The sequence below is a fragment of the Saccopteryx bilineata genome, chromosome 3, assembly GCF_036850765.1.
Source record: "Saccopteryx bilineata isolate mSacBil1 chromosome 3, mSacBil1_pri_phased_curated, whole genome shotgun sequence".
In the NCBI taxonomy this organism is placed as follows: Eukaryota; Metazoa; Chordata; class Mammalia; order Chiroptera; family Emballonuridae; genus Saccopteryx; species Saccopteryx bilineata.
In genome coordinates this window covers 146,382,543-146,401,196 of record NC_089492.1, presented here as the reverse complement: position 1 = coordinate 146,401,196, position 18,654 = coordinate 146,382,543, and the positions used below count along the sequence as shown (strand labels likewise).

General features: G+C 39.9%; 1 protein-coding gene across 3 annotated transcripts in view; it reads left to right on the top strand.

The window, feature by feature from the left end:
* RMND5A (required for meiotic nuclear division 5 homolog A) overlaps nt 1-18,654 on the top strand; it is a 120,539-nt gene that overhangs the window by 24,432 nt on the left and 77,453 nt on the right. For all 3 annotated transcript variants that reach the window (XM_066267650.1, XM_066267649.1, XM_066267651.1), the window contains exon 2: nt 12,700-12,842. In XM_066267650.1, coding sequence (XP_066123747.1) covers nt 12,700-12,842 — 143 coding nt within the window. The remainder of the gene's footprint in view (nt 1-12,699; nt 12,843-18,654) is intronic.

The window sequence follows — 18,654 nt, the reverse complement described above, 5'->3', positions numbered from 1 at the left end:
CTCTATCCACTGCGCCACCACCTGGTCAGGCCAGATATATAAGTTGTTAAGAGTTGAAAATATCTATATGGATTTCAAGGTTGGGGCATTGAACTTCAGTTGTTAAGTTCCAAATAACCTTTCTCTTCCAGTTTGGTTTCTACTTTTTTGTTCTCTAATCTGTTAATTACTTTGTTGTCTATTGACGGTATAAACAAACATGTCTGGATAGATAGGAGTTATGGGTTGCTTTTTAAAGTTTTTTATTTTCAATTGAGATGTAGTTCACATATCATAAAATTCACCCTTTTAAGAGTGTACAATCAACTAGCTTTTAGTATATTTAGGACATTTTTATTACTCCCCAAAGAAACCTCTTACTCATTAACAGTTACTTTCCATCCTGCCCACCCCTGGCAAACATGAATCTACTTCTGTCTGTAGAGTTGCCTATTCTGGACATTTCATTTATAGAATCACATAATATGAGGCCTTTTGTGTATGGCTTCACTTAATAAAGTGTTTTCAAGGTTCATCCATGTTGTAGCATATATCAGTGCTTTGTTTCCTTTTATGGTTCAAAGTTATTTCATTTTCTGGATATATGCCACATTTTGTTTATTCACTAATCATTTGGTTTGTTTTCACTTTGGTTATTTTGAATAATGCTTCCTTCATGTACAAGTTTGTGTGTGGACATATGCTTTCAGTTATCTTGGGTATATACCTAGGAGTGGAATTCTAGGTTATGTAGTAACTCGTGTTAACTTTTTGAGGAGCTGTGAAAGTGTTTCTATAGCTGCTGCATCATTTTACTCTTGACTAGCAGTGTATGAGGGTTCTTAAATTCTCCATATCCTTGCCAGTACTTTTTGTTGTCACCATCTTTTTTCATTATAGCTATCCCAGTGGGTCTGAAGTAGTTTCTCATTGTAGTTTTGGTTTGCATTTTCCTATTGACTAATGTGGAGCATCTTTCCCTGTGCTTGTTGGTTATTTGTGCAGCCTCTTTGGAAAAAAACGTCTATTTAGATTCTTTGCTCATTTGAAGTCATTTGTCTTGTTTTTTGGGAGTTATAAGAGTTACTTATATATTCTGGATATTAAGTCTGATATATGATTTGCAAATATTTTCTCCCATTCTGTGGGTTTTCTTTTTACTTTTCTAGTAGTGTTTGAAACTCAGAAGTTTTTAGTTTTGAAGAAACCCAATTTATTTTTTTCCTTTCATTTTTATATTTTATTTTTAAAGTTTATTCATTTTTAGAGAGAGAGAGAGAGAGGGAGAGAGAAGGGGGAGGAGCAGGAAGCATCAACTCCCATATGTGCCTTGACCAGGCAAGCCCACAGTTTCTAACTGAGGACCTCAGTGTTCTAGGTTGATGCATTATCCACTGTGCCACCATAGGTCAGGTCTGATGAAGCCCAATTTAATGATTTTTTTCTTCGGTTGCTTGTGATTTTGATATCATAGCTGTGTAATTCAAGGTCAACACACACCCACTTCTAAGAATTTGATTTCAGCTTTTGCATTTCAGTCTTGATTCCATTTTGAGTTAATTTTTATAGATAGTGTGATTTTTTTTACCTGTGGATTTCTAGTTATCCCAGCACCATTTGTAGAATATGGCTTTCTTTTTAACTGTTCTTTTCCCTTGCTTTGTTTACCATCAATCCAAATACTTATATTAATAGTGCCTGCAAATATATAAGGTATATGATAAGACTGGAGTACACAGTTTATAATGAGAACCATGTCTTCCTTTCAAGACTGAGGTCTAATTGAGGCTTATGATAGCATATTTATACATGAAGTTGTTAAGTGGTATATGATTCAGTGTCAGAGGGGTGGTGGTGAGAAGAGAATTCATTAGGGATTGAGGAGAACAAGTAAGTTTATGGGCAGATAGATTTGTAGAGGAGATGAAGCCATTGAGGTTAGGTAAGGTTTGGATTAGGAAGACCAGAAAGGGTCAGAGCAGAGCTGCTGAAGCAGTTAGATTCTTTTTTCCCCAAAGTATCAATGGAACACCTTTTAGATTTTAAAAATTTCCTGAATTATAAAGTCTTCTCTTAGCCTCTAAATTCTGTTGTTAGAAGTTGGAAAAACCTGATACGTACTTTGCGCAATTGTACTTAGAGATAGGGCAGTTTCTATTTTGGCCACCCCATATTGGATTGGTTACCTTAGGGGTACTAGTTTCTGTTTGCCTTTTACTTCTCTCAGTACTTGTCATTAAGTCAGATTTTCAGTATTCTGACTTCACAGTCCCTGCAACCTTCTAGGATTTCTTTTCTTGAAACTAGAGAAACTATTCTTGTCATAACTACCGTTATCTCTCCATGTATAAGACGCTCCCATGTATAAAGACACACCTTAATTTTGGGGCCCAAAATTTGGAAAAAAAATGTATTACATAAAGTTATTGAACTCAAGTTTGATTCATCATAAAATTCATACAACTCCTCATCCATGTGGAAAAGCAGGAAATGCAAGTAAAAAACTATAACCACCTGTATAAGATGCACCCAGTTTTTAGACCCCAAGTTTTTTGGAAAAAAGGTGCATCTTATACATGGGGAAATATGGTAATAACTTCTACATTGTAAAGCCAAGTGGTTAATTCTCAGTCCATCTTTTACCTGACATTGCAGGGTATTTTAACACAGTTGGTTATTCTGTTCTCCTTGACACACTTTCTTCACTTGGCTTCCCCAACACCATGCTTTCTTGATTTTCCTCACATATCACAGTTAGTGTTTCAGTATTCGTTGGTCCCTTGTTTTAATTCTTCTTCATCTGGGCCTCCTCAACTTGAGACTCTTTCCTTTAACGACTTCTTTCTGCACTAGCTTTCTAAGTAATTTCATTTAGTCTCCTGGCTGTAAGTATCATCTGTGTGTCATTGACTCACACACTTGTATATCCAGCCCTGACCTTCCCCCAGGTTTGTATATCCAGCTGACTTCTCTACCTATGCACTGGGGTGACTACTCAACATCTCAAATTTAGCAAGCCTGCAAACTGAACTCTTTTGTCTTGTCTTTCCCTCCCCCTCATACCTGCTTAACCATTAGTATTTTTCATCTTAATTGAAAACGGTTTCATCCTTGTTGATTCAGACTAAAAACCTTGGAGTCATCTTTGAGTCCTTTTGTTCCCTCCTATCCAGTCAGGAATTCCTTCTAGCTCTACCTTCAGAATGTCTCCAGAATGCAATCACTTCTCACCACCTCTGTATGTAACACCCTGATTGAGCCACAACTCCCTAGGTACCTGCTGTCCTCAAAATCTGGCAGTAGATATCCCAAGTAAAGGTCAGTCTTTGCAGTGCCACAAAGCCCCCTATAAGATCAGGACCCTGCTTATCTCAGACTTCTCCTTTTGTTATTCTTTGCAGGAAATCTACTTTAGCCACACTGGCCTTCTCACTATTCCTTATGTAGTCCAGGTATATTTCTACAAGGCTTTTCTCCCCTTGGCCTGGAATGCTTTCTCCTCTATAGGAGGAAAGTAATTTTCCCTCTACCCTGTGAGTTCTGTGCTACAACCTTGGAAATAAAAGACAGATTACAAGAGAAAAACAAGTTAATTGACATATATACAAGAAAAATGAACTCAGAGATGGTTTATAATTGAGGCTTAAATACCACCTTTAGCTAAGACAAAACAAAGAAAGGTATGAGGAGTTTAGTTGTGGGGAGGTTACCAGGAAAAGACAGTAAACAAGAATAGGGTTTGTTATACAGATCTAATCCTGCCTTCTCCATTAAAAGGTTTTTTTAAAATTTTATTTTACTTTTTAGTCTAGGGGGTAGGAAGGGTGGGGGGAGAGACAGACAGGGAGGGAGAGAAAGGAGAAGCATCAACTTGTTGCTACACTTCAGTTGTTCATTGATTGCTTTCTCATATGTGCCTTGACCAGGGGTCTCCAGCTGAGCCAGTGACCTTGGGTTCAAGCCAGCGACTTTGGAGTCAAGCCAGTAACCATGATTAAGCTGAATGAGCCCACACTCAAGCAGGCAACCTCAGGGTTTCAAACGTGGGTCCTCAGTGTTCCAGATTGATGCTTGTATGGCCAGTAGCCGCGGCCACCATCACAGCCGCCTGGCCAATGCAGGTTCGCATTTGATTCGGACAGACAGCAATGAAACAATGGAGCCAAGAACTGATGGGCCATTAGCTTTAATCCTAGCTTGCACCTGGTTGGCAAGAAATACACACAGTGGGAAAACACTTCCCTTTCTATTCAGGGCTCCCAAAGCCACTGACTCATCCGAGTTTCGTAGAATCAAAGTTTCTACCTCACCAGCCTTATTCACCTCTGTTCCCATCTCTTTCTCGTTACACCAGGGGTCCCCAAACTTTTTACACAGGGGGCCAGTTCACTGTCCCTCAGACCGTTGGAGGGCCGGACTATATGAAAAACTATGAACAAATCCCTATGCACACTGCACATATCTTATTTTAAAGTAAAAAAACAAAACGAGAACAAATACAGTATTTAAAATAAAGAACAAGCCCTGGTCGGTTGGCTCAGCGGTAGAGCGTCGGCCTAGCGTGCGGAGGACCCGGGTTCGATTCCCGGCCAGGGCACACAGGAGAAGCGCCCATTTGCTTCTCCACCCCTCCGCCGTGCTTTCCTCACTGTCTCTCTCTTCCCCTCCCGCAGCCAAGGCTCCATTGGAGCAAAGATGGCCCGGGCTCTGGGGATGGCTCTGTGGCCTCTGCCTCAGGCGCTAGAGTGGCTCTGGTCGCAACATGGCGACGCCCAGGATGGGCAGAGTATCGCCCCCTGGTGGGCAGAGCATCGCCCCTGGTGGGCGTGCCGGGTGGATCCCGGTCGGGCACATGCGGGAGTCTGTCTGACTGTCTCTCCCTGTTTCCAGCTTCAGAAAAATGAAAAAAAAAAAAAAAAAAAAAAAAATTTAAAATAAAGAACAAGTAATTTAAATCAACAAACTGACTAGTATTTCAATGGGAACTATGCTCCTCTCACTGACCACCAATGAAAGAGGTGCCCCTTCCAGAAGTGTGGCGGGGGCTGGATAAATGGCTTCAGGGGGCTGCAGTTTGGGGACCCCTGCTCTACACAAACTCTGCAAAACCTGGCTTCTCCGTCAGCACTCCACCATCTTGGCTGCTTCTCCTCTCCTCCACATGGCCTTTCGCTGCCTTGCTTTATAGTGTAGAAATCAAAACCTTTAATCTAATATACAGACAAGGAAGTCTCTGATACAAAGTCACTTATCTGAGGCATAATGGGATTCCTCATAAGAGTGCACCCCCCCCCCCACCATACAACAGTAAAGGGTGTGGGGAAAAGCTTAGTTTTATAACTAAGCCTTAGGCCAGGGGTCCCCAAACTACAGCCGAGGGCCGCATGTGGCCCCCTGAGGCCATTTATCTGGCCCCCCACCACACTTCCAGAAGGGCACCTCTTTCATTGGTGATCAGTGAGAGGAGCACATTGACCATCTCATTAGCCAAAAGCAGGCCCATAGTTCCCATTGAAATACTGGTCAGTTTGTTGATTTAAATTTACTTGTTCTTTATTTTAAATATTGTATTTGTTCCCGTTTTGTTTTTTTACTTTAAAATAAGATATGGGCAGTGTGCATAGGGATTTGCCCATAGTTTTTTTATAGTCCGGCCCTCCGATGGTATGAGGAACAGTGAACTGGCCCCCTGTGTAAAAAGTTTGGGGACCCCTGCCTTAGGCTATAAGGATCCTGCCTGCTTACAGCCTGTCCCCCACACCCAATGCAAAATACATCATATTTGCAAACTTATTTGACCCACAATGCTCTCTCCACTGTGCTGCCACCTGGTCAGGCTTTTTAATGATTTTTTAATTTTTCAATTACAGTTGACATACCGTATTATATATTTTTAGGAATATAACATAGTGATTAGGTATTTATATAACTTACAAAGTGATCACCTCACCTGATAAATCTAACACCATTTTACACCATACATAGTTATTTCAAGATTATTGGCTATATTTCCTATGTGTAGGTCAAATAAGTTTGTAAATATGATATATATGTTTGTTTGCTTATAGTTTGCATGGGGTGTGGAGACAGGCTGTGAGCTGGCAGTCATTATAGCCTAAGGCTTAGTTTTAAGACTAAGCCTTTCCCACCCTTTTAGTACTAAGATCTTTTCAAAATGAAGCTTTTCCCCACACTTGACTCTTGCATGATGTGGGTGGTGCACTCTTATGAGGAATCCCATTTATGCCTCAGATAAGTGGTTTTGTATCAGAGACTTCCTTATTTGTATATTGATATAAAGGCTCTAATTTCTACACTATAAAATGGGGCAGACAGGGGAGGGTGTGCTTGCTCAGATCCTGTCATCAGTATTGGAGAGGAGAGGCAGCCAAGATGGTGGAGTGCTGAAGGGGAAGCCAGTTTGTGCAGAGTTGTGCAGAGAGAAGGAGATAGGGAACAGAGGTGAATAAAGCTGGTGAGGTGGAAACCTTTGATTCTAGGAATACTCGGATAAGTCAGTGGCTTTGGGAGCCCTGAACGGAAAGGGAAGTGTCTTCCCGCTGTGTGTATTTCTTGCCTACTGGGTGCGAGCTAGGATTAAAGGTAATGGCCCACCAGTTCTTGGCTCCGTTGTTTCATTACCTTCTGTCCACTGGCTTTACACTATGCTTTGTTTTACATGCCTATTTTGTAATTACCAATTTGTACTTAATCCCTTCCTCCTTTTCACCCATTCCCGCAACCCCGTTTCCCATCTGGCAGTCATGAACATGTTCTTCGTGTATATGAGTTTGCTTCTGTTTTGTTTACTTTTATTTATTTATTTATTTATTTTTACAGGGACAGAGAAAGAGTCAGAGAGAGGGATAGACAGGGACAGACAGACAGGAATAGAGAGATGAGAAGCATCAATCATTAGTTTTTCGTTGTGCATTTACGACACCTTAGTTCATCGATTGCTTTCTCATATGTGCCTTGACCACGGGCCTTCAGCAGACCGAGTAACCCCTTGATTGAACCAGCGACCCTGGTTCAAGCTGGTGAGCTTTTGCTCAAACCAGATGAGCCTGTGCTCAAACTGGCGACCTTGGGGTCTTGAACCTGGGTCTTCCGCATCCCAGTTCGACACTCTATCCACTGCGTCACTGCCTGGTCAGGCTGTTTGTTTACTTTTAGATTCTACATATAAGTGAAATCATACAGCATTTGTCTTTCTCTAGCTTATATTACTCAGCATAGTAACCTCTAAATCCATCCATGCTGTTTCAGATGACAAGATTTCATTCTTTATTTTTATGGCTGAGTCATATTCCATTGTATATATGATATGTGCACCACTTATTTTTTATCCATTGATCTATCGATGGGTACTTAGGTTGCTTCCATATCTTGGCTATTGTACATAATGCTGCTATAAATACATAGGTGCAAATGTCTTTTTGAATTAGTGTTTTGGGTTTCTTATGATAAATACCCAGAAGTGGAATTCCTGAGTTCTTCTTTGTCTCTTGTAGACTTTGTGTTAAAAGCTATTTTGCCTGATACAAGTATTGCTATCCGAGCCTTTTTTTTTTCTTTTCCTTTTTTCATTTCCATGAAAAATATCTTTTTCCATCTGTAAAGCCAGTATCTGTGGCTGCCATCAAAGCTGCCTGGCCAACGCAGGTTCAGGTTTGATTAGGAGAGATCATAGAGAAAAAATTGAGCCGAAAACTGGTGATCCATTTCTCCTTAATCCTAGCTTGCATCTGGCGGGCGAGAATATACACATCGAGAAACACCGCCCTTTCCATTCATGACTCCAAAAACACTGACTCATCTGAGTTTTCATAGAATCAAAGGCTTCCATCTCACTAGTCTTATTCACCTCTGTTCCCCATTTCCTTTTCCTCCACGAACTGGCTTTTCCCTCCCCCATTCTGCCATTTTGGCTGCCTCCTCCACGTGGCCTCCCTGCCCTGCTCCAGTATGGGCGGTTCCTCTTCACAAGAATGTGATCACTCCCCAAAATGGCCTCCTAGCTCCACCTTTTAAAACCTTTTGGAGCGGAAAGCCCTCCCCCAACAGATATTAACATAACCACGCCCCTTCCCAAGCAAGAAGGGCAATTAATATTATTACTTAGGCCAGTGGTGGGCAAACTCATTAGTCAACAGAGCCAAATATCAACAGTACAATGATTAAAATTTCTTTTAAGAGCCAAATTTTTTAATCTTAAACTATATAGGTAGGTACATTGTTATTAACTTAATTAGGGTATTCCTAAGCTGGCCAAAGAGCCACATGTGGCTCATGAGCGGCGGTTTGCCAACCATGACTTAGGCGACTGCCATCCATGTGGGCAGCACCATCTTTAACAAAGTGAGCATAATATATCTTATCTGCCCAACACCATCCCTTTATTTTTAGTCTGTGTGTGCCTTTCAGTTTAAAGTGAATCTCTTGTAGATGATATATGAAAAGGTTTTGTTTTATTATTCATTTGGCCACCATGTCTTCTGATTAGAGCATTTAATCCACTTTTAAAAGTATTTTTTGATAGGTATATAGTTATTGCTATTTTATTGTCATTTTATAATTGATCATTTCTGTCTTTTCTTTTTCTCTCCTTCATAAGAGGTTCCTTTAACATTTCTTATAATAATACTAGTTTGATGGAAATGAACTCATTTAGCTTTTTCTTGTCTGGAAAGCTCTTTATCTGTCCAATTCTAAATGATAACTTTTGCTGGGTAGAGTAATCTTGATTGTAGATCTTTGCTTTTTATCACTTTGAGTATTTTGTGCTAATCCTTTTCTAGCCTGTAAAGTTTTTGTTGAGAAATCTCAGTCTTATGGAAAAACAGTTAATTTCATACAAGGGATTTCTCCATAGAAAATGCTTATTTTCTTGCTGCTCTTAAATTCTTTGTTTTTAACCTTTGGCATTTTAATTATGATGTGTCTTTGTGTGGACCTTTTTGATTTCATCTTGTTTGGGACTCACTGTGCTTGTATGTCTATTTCCCTAACCTGGTTAGGAAAGTTTTCCACATTATTTCTTCAAATTAGTTTTTAGTTTCTTCTCTCTCTTCTCCTTCTGGTACTCCTATGATGTGAATGTTGATATTCTTGATGTTGTCTCAGAAGCCCTTTAAACTGTCCTCATTGTTATGGATTCATTTTCCCCCCCCTGTTATGACTGGGTGTTTTCTGCTAACTTATCTTTCAAATCTCTGATTCCATCCTCTGCTTTATCTAATCTGCTGTTGATTTCCTCTAATGTATTCTTCATTTCAGTTATTGTAGTCTTCTTTTCTTACTGGTTCTTTTGTTTCATCTCTTTGCTGAAGTTCTCACTGGGGTGATTGAGCATTCTCATAGCCATTGTTTTGAACTCTGGTAGATTGCCTGTCCCCATTTTGTTTAGTTCTTTTTCTGGAGTTTTATTCTTTTCTTTCATTTGGGACATGTTTCTTTGTCTCATCATTTGGGCTGCCTCCCTGTGCTTGTGTCTGTTTATTAGGTAGAGATACTATGACTTTGGGCCTTGATAGAGTGGCCCCTTTGGGGTCTAATATTGCAGGCTTGCTAATCACCTGAGCCAGGTGCTCCAGGAATATCCTTTTTGTGGGTTGTGTGTGCCCCCCTGTAGTAGCTTAGTCGTAACTGCTGTTGGCACCCAAATGGGGGAATTGACCCTTAGGCTGACTGGTTGTGAGGACTAGCTGTGACTAGAGTTATGGTGCAGAGGCTGACCCTATAAAGTCCAGTTTGTTTTACCAAATTCTGGTGCCTGCTGAGTCTGCAGTTTGAATGTGGTAGGGTGGTGCTCTGGTGTGGTCTGAAACTGGCTCCAGGGTGAGTTGGTTCTGGGCCTCTTGGGAGAACCTCTGGGACAGGCCAAGGTCAGCTGCTGCTCAGGGTCACCTGGTATGAGCTACAATGATTGCTACTTGCTGCTGCTCAGGGTCACCTGGTATGAGCTACAATGATTGCTACTTGCACTGTCTGTTCTTAGAGGTGCCTGGGAAAGCTAAGCTGTGAACTGAAGCCAGCTGCCACTAGTGCTGGGCTTAAGGCTGCCTAGCAAGAGGTTTGGGGCATGCCAAGTTCAGACACTGCTTATTTGGGGTTTGTGAACCTTTGAGAGATTTTAGGAACATTTGCAGCATGAGCCAAGACAGGCTGTTTGTATGGAAATGCCACTGTGGAAGCTTGGGTGGACCTACAAGTTAGGTGGAATGGGGTCTTGGAGAATCACCAGGGCAGGGCTAACAGAGTATGCCAGGTTGATGGAGGTTCAGATATGGTGGCCAGCTCTGTGGGGAAAAGGCTTAGAAAAGGAACAACGGCCTCTACCAGTACTTCAGTCATGGAGAATACTGCCCCTACAGTTCTTTCTTTGGTGCCAGACAATTCAGTTCCTCTCTGTATGTCCCTGGTGCCTTTTGAGCTGCTGCCTCAGCACTGGAAGCTCAGAGAGAGTAAGTTTGAGGAAGTTTGTCTGAGACTCTTTAAGAAGCCCTCCATCTCACTTGGCCACTATCTCTACTGGTTTTCACAGCCAGATGTTATGGTGACTTCTCTTTCCCGTTACTGGAATCCTGGGCTGAGGAGCCTAGTGTGGGTCTGGGACCCCTCACTCCTCAGGGACCTCTTCAGCCAACATCTCTCCCAATTTTTAACTGCCACATGTAGGTGTTGGGCCAGCAGGTCAGTGTCTCTGCCCCTCCTGCCAGTCTCCACATGGCTTCTGAATATCCTTAGTCATAGGATTTCTGTTTAGGTAGATTTCAGGTGGTTCTTATTGATGATTGTTCTATAGTTCAGTTGTAATATTGGTGTGGTTGTGGGAGGAGGCAGATAAATCAGGGAAGCTAATAAAAGTTTCCTGTGATTTAGAGCCATCCTTCTAGTCTTCCTAGTAAACCCTTACAATGGAGATTTCTTTTACAAATGTCATTTTTCATTTTCCCTTACAGAGAGGTAAATTGATGGCTGATGGCAGCCACTCTGTTATCAGCTTCTCCTCTGCTGTTTCTCAAAGTAATCCTTATGCTAAAGAAGCATATTTTAGAGTGGCATATTCTGCCACTCTTCACCTTTAAGGTAGCCAGACAGCTAATTCCCTCACTTCTTTCAAGTCTTTTCTCAAATGTCATTTTCTCAGTGAGGCCTGGCATGACCTCATTGTAAGGTTACAGTTGTTTAACCCAGATATACTCCCATCTCTTTTACTCTGCTGCCTGAAGCATGTATCATCTTTGGTCATACTATATATTCAATAATTGGCTTATTTTGTGGATTGTTTATCTTGTTCACCAGAAGGTAAATTTTAAGGCAGGGATTTTTGGTAGTCTTTGTCTACTGCTACACTTATAATGAGTGCTCAATAAATATTTGTTGAATGAATGAACATACTAGGGCAACTGTACTTTTGAATTTGTTACTGTTCAAATTTTTGGGCCCCATCCAGGACTTCCTGAGTTAGAAACTCTGGAAATGGGGTCGAACAGCTTTGTTTTAACTAAGTCTCCGGGTGATTCAGATGCAAATGAATTAAAGTTCAGGAACCACCGCTATGTAATATTGAGTTGTGTTTCAGAAGCTAGACCTTTTTACTTACAGGTTATGTAGATATATAAGGTAATTGACAGATACAACTGAGCTTGTCCTCCTTTCTTCTCCCATTTTTCTCAGGTGGTGGCATAGGGAAAGAGGATATAAAATATAGTAAATTTCAGTTTATTTATCATGTGAGTCATGAGCCCCCGTGATGGCATCTTTAGTGACTGGCCATTGACCCCTAGGAGGACAAACAGGACTCAACATGTAGTCATACTCATGGCTAAGAGTTATTACAGCAAAAAGGTATAAAGCAAGATCTTTAGGGAAAGGTACATGGGCAAGGCCCAGAGGAAATCAGGAGAAATCTTTTGAGCCCCTTGCAGTGGCATCACACAGGTCATGTTTCATTCCTCCAGCATCAAATTGTAACACGTGTTAAGTGTTTTCTACCAGAGGAGCTCCTTAGAGACAATGTACTCAGGGTGTTTTATTGCGAACTGGTAATATGGGCTCCTAGCAAAATTCCTGGCTTCAGAAGGAAAGCAGGAGTTTAGCATAAACCACATTGTAACAACTGTCTTTTCGGTTAGGGTGGTGGGAGCCCTCCTGAAGTCCAAGTTCCCAGATACCAGCTAAAGTTCAGCCTTCCAAGCAGGCAGGCCTTTCTAAGGATTTCAGTCTTAGGCCTGTTACATTACATCATTTCTGCACATCATGATATTCAAAGAAGTTTATTTTTTCTTCTACTTTATATAGAATATAAAAAACATTGAGACTAAATAATGTTACTTTAGGAAATTTAGTAATAATCAAATGTCCTGAGAATGATTTGAACAGTTTAAACAGATCGAATAAGTGAGTTTACTGACATTTTCTGAAAAATACCTTGGAAAGTATTATTATTCATAGTCTATGCTGATTTTAGTAATTATGAAAGTGGTTTATTGCATGGTAAATTTTTCTTACTCCATAAAATAAAAAAATTAAGGTAACTTTCTTAGTTTTCACTTGAAAACTATTATGAATGTGGCCCTCTGCTTCAAAGCATGCACTGAGTTTTCTTCACTTTTCTTCCATCTTTCAGTGTTCCAGAGGGCCTATTTGAAATGTATCATTTTTGGGCTTGCTTTTGTGAGTAACCAACCTTTTTTCTTTCTTTTTTTTTTATAGGCCAAGAAGCTGAATTATCAGGGACACTTTCACTTGTTTTGACACAATGTTGTAAAAGAATAAAGGATACTGTTCAAAAATTGGCCTCAGACCACAAAGACATTCACAGCAGTGTTTCTCGGGTTGGAAAAGCCATCGATAAGGTAAGGTACAGAAGGAAGTGTTTGGTTAAGCATCATCCTTTATCTCCCATCACTGTTTTGATAACATAAGCTTTCTTAAATTATTTTATGCTATTTTTTTCATACCTGGTTTTAATAACTTTTGTGGATTTGAGTTTTTTTACTGTGTTATTCTTAAAGGTTCTGTTACTATTATTTAAAACACAAAAATGAAACAAACCAAAATAAACTTATAGCCTTGTATTTATCCATTTGCTTATATGAATACATCTTTTACTCTCATGATGAATAAATTCCCAAAGAAATTTAACCTACTGAGAAGTTTATATGAGTAACTTTTCCTACTTCTTGAGTAATTTCCTGGCTGTGTTTCTGTCTGTATTATGGAATGATGAATAAAACACCCTTGTATTCATCTCCCTTGCATCATCCTAACTCTTATTCTCTTCCTGTGTGCATGCTAATTGCTTTTCTCCACTATTGCTTTATGTGTGAGTGGGTTGGTTGCTAGCCAGCAAGGCTGATGACGTGTATTGGGTGATTTTTCTTGTAACATAAATCTCTTGAATTTTTGACTTGCTTATAAGCAGTTATCATTTTTAGTGCTAAATTTTATAATCCTAGTGGGGCCTCTCAGAAGTGGCCTATGGTATGATACTTATTTATTTTACTATTTAAGAAAAAAAAATTTTATTTATTGATTTTTATAGAGAGGAAGGGAGGGAGGGACATCAACCTATTGTTCCACTTATTTATGTATTCATTGGTTGATTTGGTTTTTTTTTTTTTAATTTATTGATTTTTAGAGACAGAGGAAAGGGGGAGAGAGAGAGAGAGAGAGAGAAACTGATTTGTTGTTCTACCCATGTATGTACTCATTGGTTGGCTGTTGTAGGTGTCCTGACCAGGAATTGAATCCATAACCATGGCATATCTGGACAATGCTCTAACCAATGGAGCTACCTGGTCAGGGCCTCGTTGGTTGATCTGTGTATGTGTACTGACCAAAGATCAAACCTGCAACTTTGGTATATTAGGACAATAATCTAACCAACTGAGCTACCTGGCCATGGCAAGGTGTGATACTTCTGACCAATTCAGCCACTGGGGAGTTTGTGACTGCTTATGGACATTTTGTTCACACATTGTAAAATTCTGGGAGAAGAGGAAGAACTTTTGGGGGGATTCTTTGTAGCAAAGGCATCTCCTAAGCAGTAATAATGAGTCTGTACATACAAAAGCGATACTGTGATATTGATAGAAACTCATGGAACCCAGAGAGTGGCTCTAACTCATGGATAAACCTGTTAGAAATTATCCTATGGAACAGTGATACTGAAAGGCTAAATTTGAGGCAGCCTAAGCCAGAACTGTATGCTTCTAAGGAGGTATCGGAGGTATCAGTAACTGACAGGTGCTGTGTGTCAGGATTATGAGTGACAGGGGCTCTGGGAACTGCTTGGGTAGCCATGGCTCCTAGAAGTGTTAGTGACCTTTCAGAGAGCTCTCTTTTGCTGAGGGCTTCAACCCTGCAAAAGAAGCCAGAGAAGTGGTATTGGTGGCAGCAGTCCCATTTTTGGATCAGTGATAGCTGTTGCCAGCCAAGGCTGGGAAGGCAGTGATTATTCTCTGACGCAGCTTTGAGGTTGTGATGCTTGTTTGGTAACCCCAAGGGAGTGAGCACAGCTTGGGAAGAGGCTTTGGCATCAGACATTTTGGGGCTCTTAGCATGAGAAGTTTTCAGTTGTCACCTGAAGTGAATATTGCTGTGTAATGGCTTAAGGACTTACTGTAATGGTGGTGAGGCATGTTAGAGACGATCTTATATTACTGTGGGTGAGAAGAACCTTCATTTTTTCTAGGGTTAAGTAACTACTGGTGCTGTTTAGGAAGCTTAAGATTTCAGTGGCTAACAGTGACCAAGGTATTTTAGTAATTTTGATGGTTCAAACCCCAGAAGACGCTTGGAGGGATTTGCTTGACCCCCAGGCTGCTTGCAATTGTGACAGAGGGAGGGACAGCAGAACCAGAAGATGCCATGGCAGTGACAGGAGCTGAAGCTTCCAAAGCAACCAGTCAGAAAAAAAAAGCAACCAGTCTGAGAAGAGATTTCAGATTCTGGGATTGGTGGTGACAGGCTCAGCAAAGCCTCAGCAGCCATACCTCAAGTATGTGGACCACTAGCCACCAGAATCAGGAGCATTTGGGCAAATAATTCACCAGCTTTGTATTCTGTCACTGGTTTCCCCATTTTCTAGTTTGTATCTGTTGTCCAGTCATAATTGTTATCGTGACACTCTGGTCCCCTTAGCTCAGTGGTCGGCAAACTCATTAGTCAACAGAACCAAATATCAACAGTACAACAATTGAAATTTCTTTTGAGGGTCAAATTTTTAAACTTAAACTATGTAGGTAGATACATTGTTATTAAATTAATTAGGGTACTCCTAAGCTGGCCAAAGAGCCGCATGTAGCTCGCAAGCCGCGGTTTGCTGACCACTGCCCTAGCTACTGGTAACTTGCTGAGCAAGTCTTCACCTGATCTGGCAAGTCTTTACAAACATTCATGAGGATTGACAGAGACTTTGGCTAATCTTTGATAGAAAGCATTTCAATGTATTTGGTGCTAGAAATGGCAGTACCACTTTGAGAATGGATACCAAGGGAGCACACAGTGAGTAAATTAAATTCTGGCTTTTGGGTAGGGATGTGTTTGAGATGAATGTTCCTAATTACATATTTTAATTTACTCATTTCTCATTTGAGGATTTTTTTTAATGTAATTGGAAGTTATAAGGACTTTCTAAAATAATTTTTTTTGGTAGTTTCATATTGTTGTGAAAGTAATTTAAGTTCTAAGTGACCTAGATTCTTCTGATCAATCATATGAAACTGTTACTAAGTTGATACTGATAAGTATTTGTTGAATTATATAGTCCTAGGGCACAGAGAAAAACCTGATCTTTTAGCTCAGTTCTCTAATATCTTTAGTGCATCCCCTCCCCCCTTTTTTGCATTTACTTAGCCTCAGCTTTAGAGGGAGCTGTTACTCCACTAGCATTACCTAGACACCATTCAGGAGCTTCTCACATACACGGTTAGTTCTTTGTAGGCTGTTGTCGTATGAGACTTCATTGACTTGTAAAGTTGTCTTTTTCTTTATTCATAAGTTTTGACCTGGTAAATTGGTACATGTTTCCAGAGCTAACTGTTATAAAGGTTGTTGGACTTACATGGATTGGTGGGGAACAAACAGGATGAAGCTTAGGCCATTGTGGCACAAGCCTTTAAATGCCACAACAGACAGACTTGAGTAACAAACTGGAATGCTGTCCAGCAGCTGTGCCCACCGTTTTGTAGATGCTATTCCCACTCCGAAGAGGAGGACATCAAAGGCACTGTAGTGCCTTTATGAGCTAGCTGGTTTTGAGTGAGGAACTTGAATACATTTTTGATACACTAAATGATTTTTTTCCTTTAATGTTTTAATGCTAATGCCTCTTGCATTTTAAAATTCTCTAGTTATCACTTCTCTGGAAATATAAGCTGAAAAGAAGTTTGTGGTACTAGCCAGGGTGTTTTTTGGCTTTTAATTATTGTAAATATAAAAGGTTGACGATTTCTGCTTTAATGTGTTGATTATTTTCAGATAGCCTTAGTATTTTGATCACTATTTAAAAAACAAAATATTAGCTATAGGGTTCTGTGGCAAATTTTTTTGTAAAAAACAATGTGTTGGTCTATTTTTAATTTTCTTATTTTAAGAAAATTTAGAACTCTGCTGTTTTAGGGCATCTTACTCAGTGTTTTACTTGCTTTTTTATTTCCTTTTTAGTTTACTTCCTAATTAAGAAAAGTCAATGAAATGATTACTGCTTTAGACTGTGTGTGTATGAAAACAGTACTAAGATTTTAAGGTATTTAAAATTTGCTGTGGGACAGTTGGAACTGAAACACATAGTATACACATCCTTTAGAAGATTGAGGTCTAGGTTGGTCATGTAAGAGTGTTTGTATATATAGAAGAATTGAAAATTTCTGTGTCAGTATAAAATACGTTTGCATCATTGTGCTGTTGATTAATCTAAGATTCATAGAATTGGCATTTAAAGTTTTTATTTGGAAGAATGCGTAAAATTTAGAGCAGGAGAGCAGTGAGGTGTAGTTTTCCGTGGGGCCTAGAAAGCGGCTGAAAAACAACTGAAAAAGTGCTTGACTCCTGCCTAAAACTCTCTGGGACTGATTTGATTAGAGTGACTGACCCTGTTGGCAATAGAGCAAGATCATGGTGAGGGAAGGCAAATGATGGAGGGCCTTAGGATTTGGTCTAAGGCAGTGGTCCCCAATCCCCGGGCCATAGACTGGTACCAGGCTGTGGGCTATTTGGTACCGGTCCGCAGAGAAAGAATAAAAACTTACATTGTTTTCATTTTATTTATATTTAAGTCTGAACGATGTTTTGTTTTTAAAAAATGACCAGATTCCTCTGTTACATCTGTCTAAGACTCACTCTTGACGCTTGTCTCAGTCACGTGATACATTTATCTGTCCCACGTGATACATTTATCTGTCCCACTCTGGTCCTTGAAAATATTTTCTGACATTAAACCGGTCCGTGGCCCAAAAAAGGTTGGGGACCACTGGTCACTGGTCTAAGGAGATAAAGGAAAAAGGGAGCAGCTGATTAAAGCGGTTGAAGATTTGCTAGGATGAAATTAGACTAAGGAGAAGTCAGGAGTAGGAATATAATATCCTTTATTGCATGTTAACCATGTTCCAGGTACTGAGCTAAGTGCTCAGTGCATTTATTTATATCTCATCATGCAGGTACATTATCCCTATTTTGCATATAAGGAAATTAAGACTCAGATTAACATACCCCAGAGGTATAGTTTAGAAGTGATGAGTCAAGAGTCAGAAGAGACCTCAAGAGTCTGTTCTTAAACACTGCTATAATAGGAAAATAGGCCATTGCAAAGCCAGTAATGTTTAAGGGGAAGAATAATAGTTAAATGTTTTTTAAACCACATTGCCCTGGTTTTGCCACTAGATGGAGCATCTACACTGGTGAGGCAAATGCTGACTGAAGAAACAAATGGAGTAATGGTATAAAAAATGAAATATAGAATATTTTAAGATAGTTTTGGTGAGCAGTTTGGAACTGCCTTTTATGGAGGTATAACTGAGGTTTGAGAGAAGACAAAAGATACCAGTGGGAGGTAATGCCTTGAGTGTAGCCTTAAATAGTAGGATAGGTAGACTGCGGGTGAGGTCAGATGTGTACTAGCTCTAAAGTCCTGCTATTAAATTCTTATGTAGTAGACAGATGTTACTGTTCCTGAATGAAAGAAGGGAATTAAAATGCTATTTACTCTGCTTAAGAAAAATTGCTGAGTTCTAAAATACAGACAGATAATTTGATATATTTTTGGTGGAATCTTTAGAATTATTGAAAAGGAATAATTAACAAAGTTATAAAGAGACAACAGTGATTAAAAAGCCAAGAACCTGTTTACTAAAGATGAAAAAAAATCAGACTACCCTCCCCTCAGAATTACTTAGTGTGTCTAAGTTTTGCACAACATTTTATAAAAATCTTATATTTTTGTGGTCAGGATACAAGATGTTCTTTTTTAATTATGAGGTTTGAATAGAACAAGCCATGTTCTCGATACTCTTCACTTTGGCCACAGTTATTTGTTGCAGGGTAGGTGTCTCAAGGTTCTTCCCTAGTATCTTTCTTACTAGAGTTCTTAAAGAAAGAAGGGCTGGGAATCTGTGAGCCTAGGGATGATTAGTGGCCCTTGAGAGAATCTGAGAGACCCTGGTTACC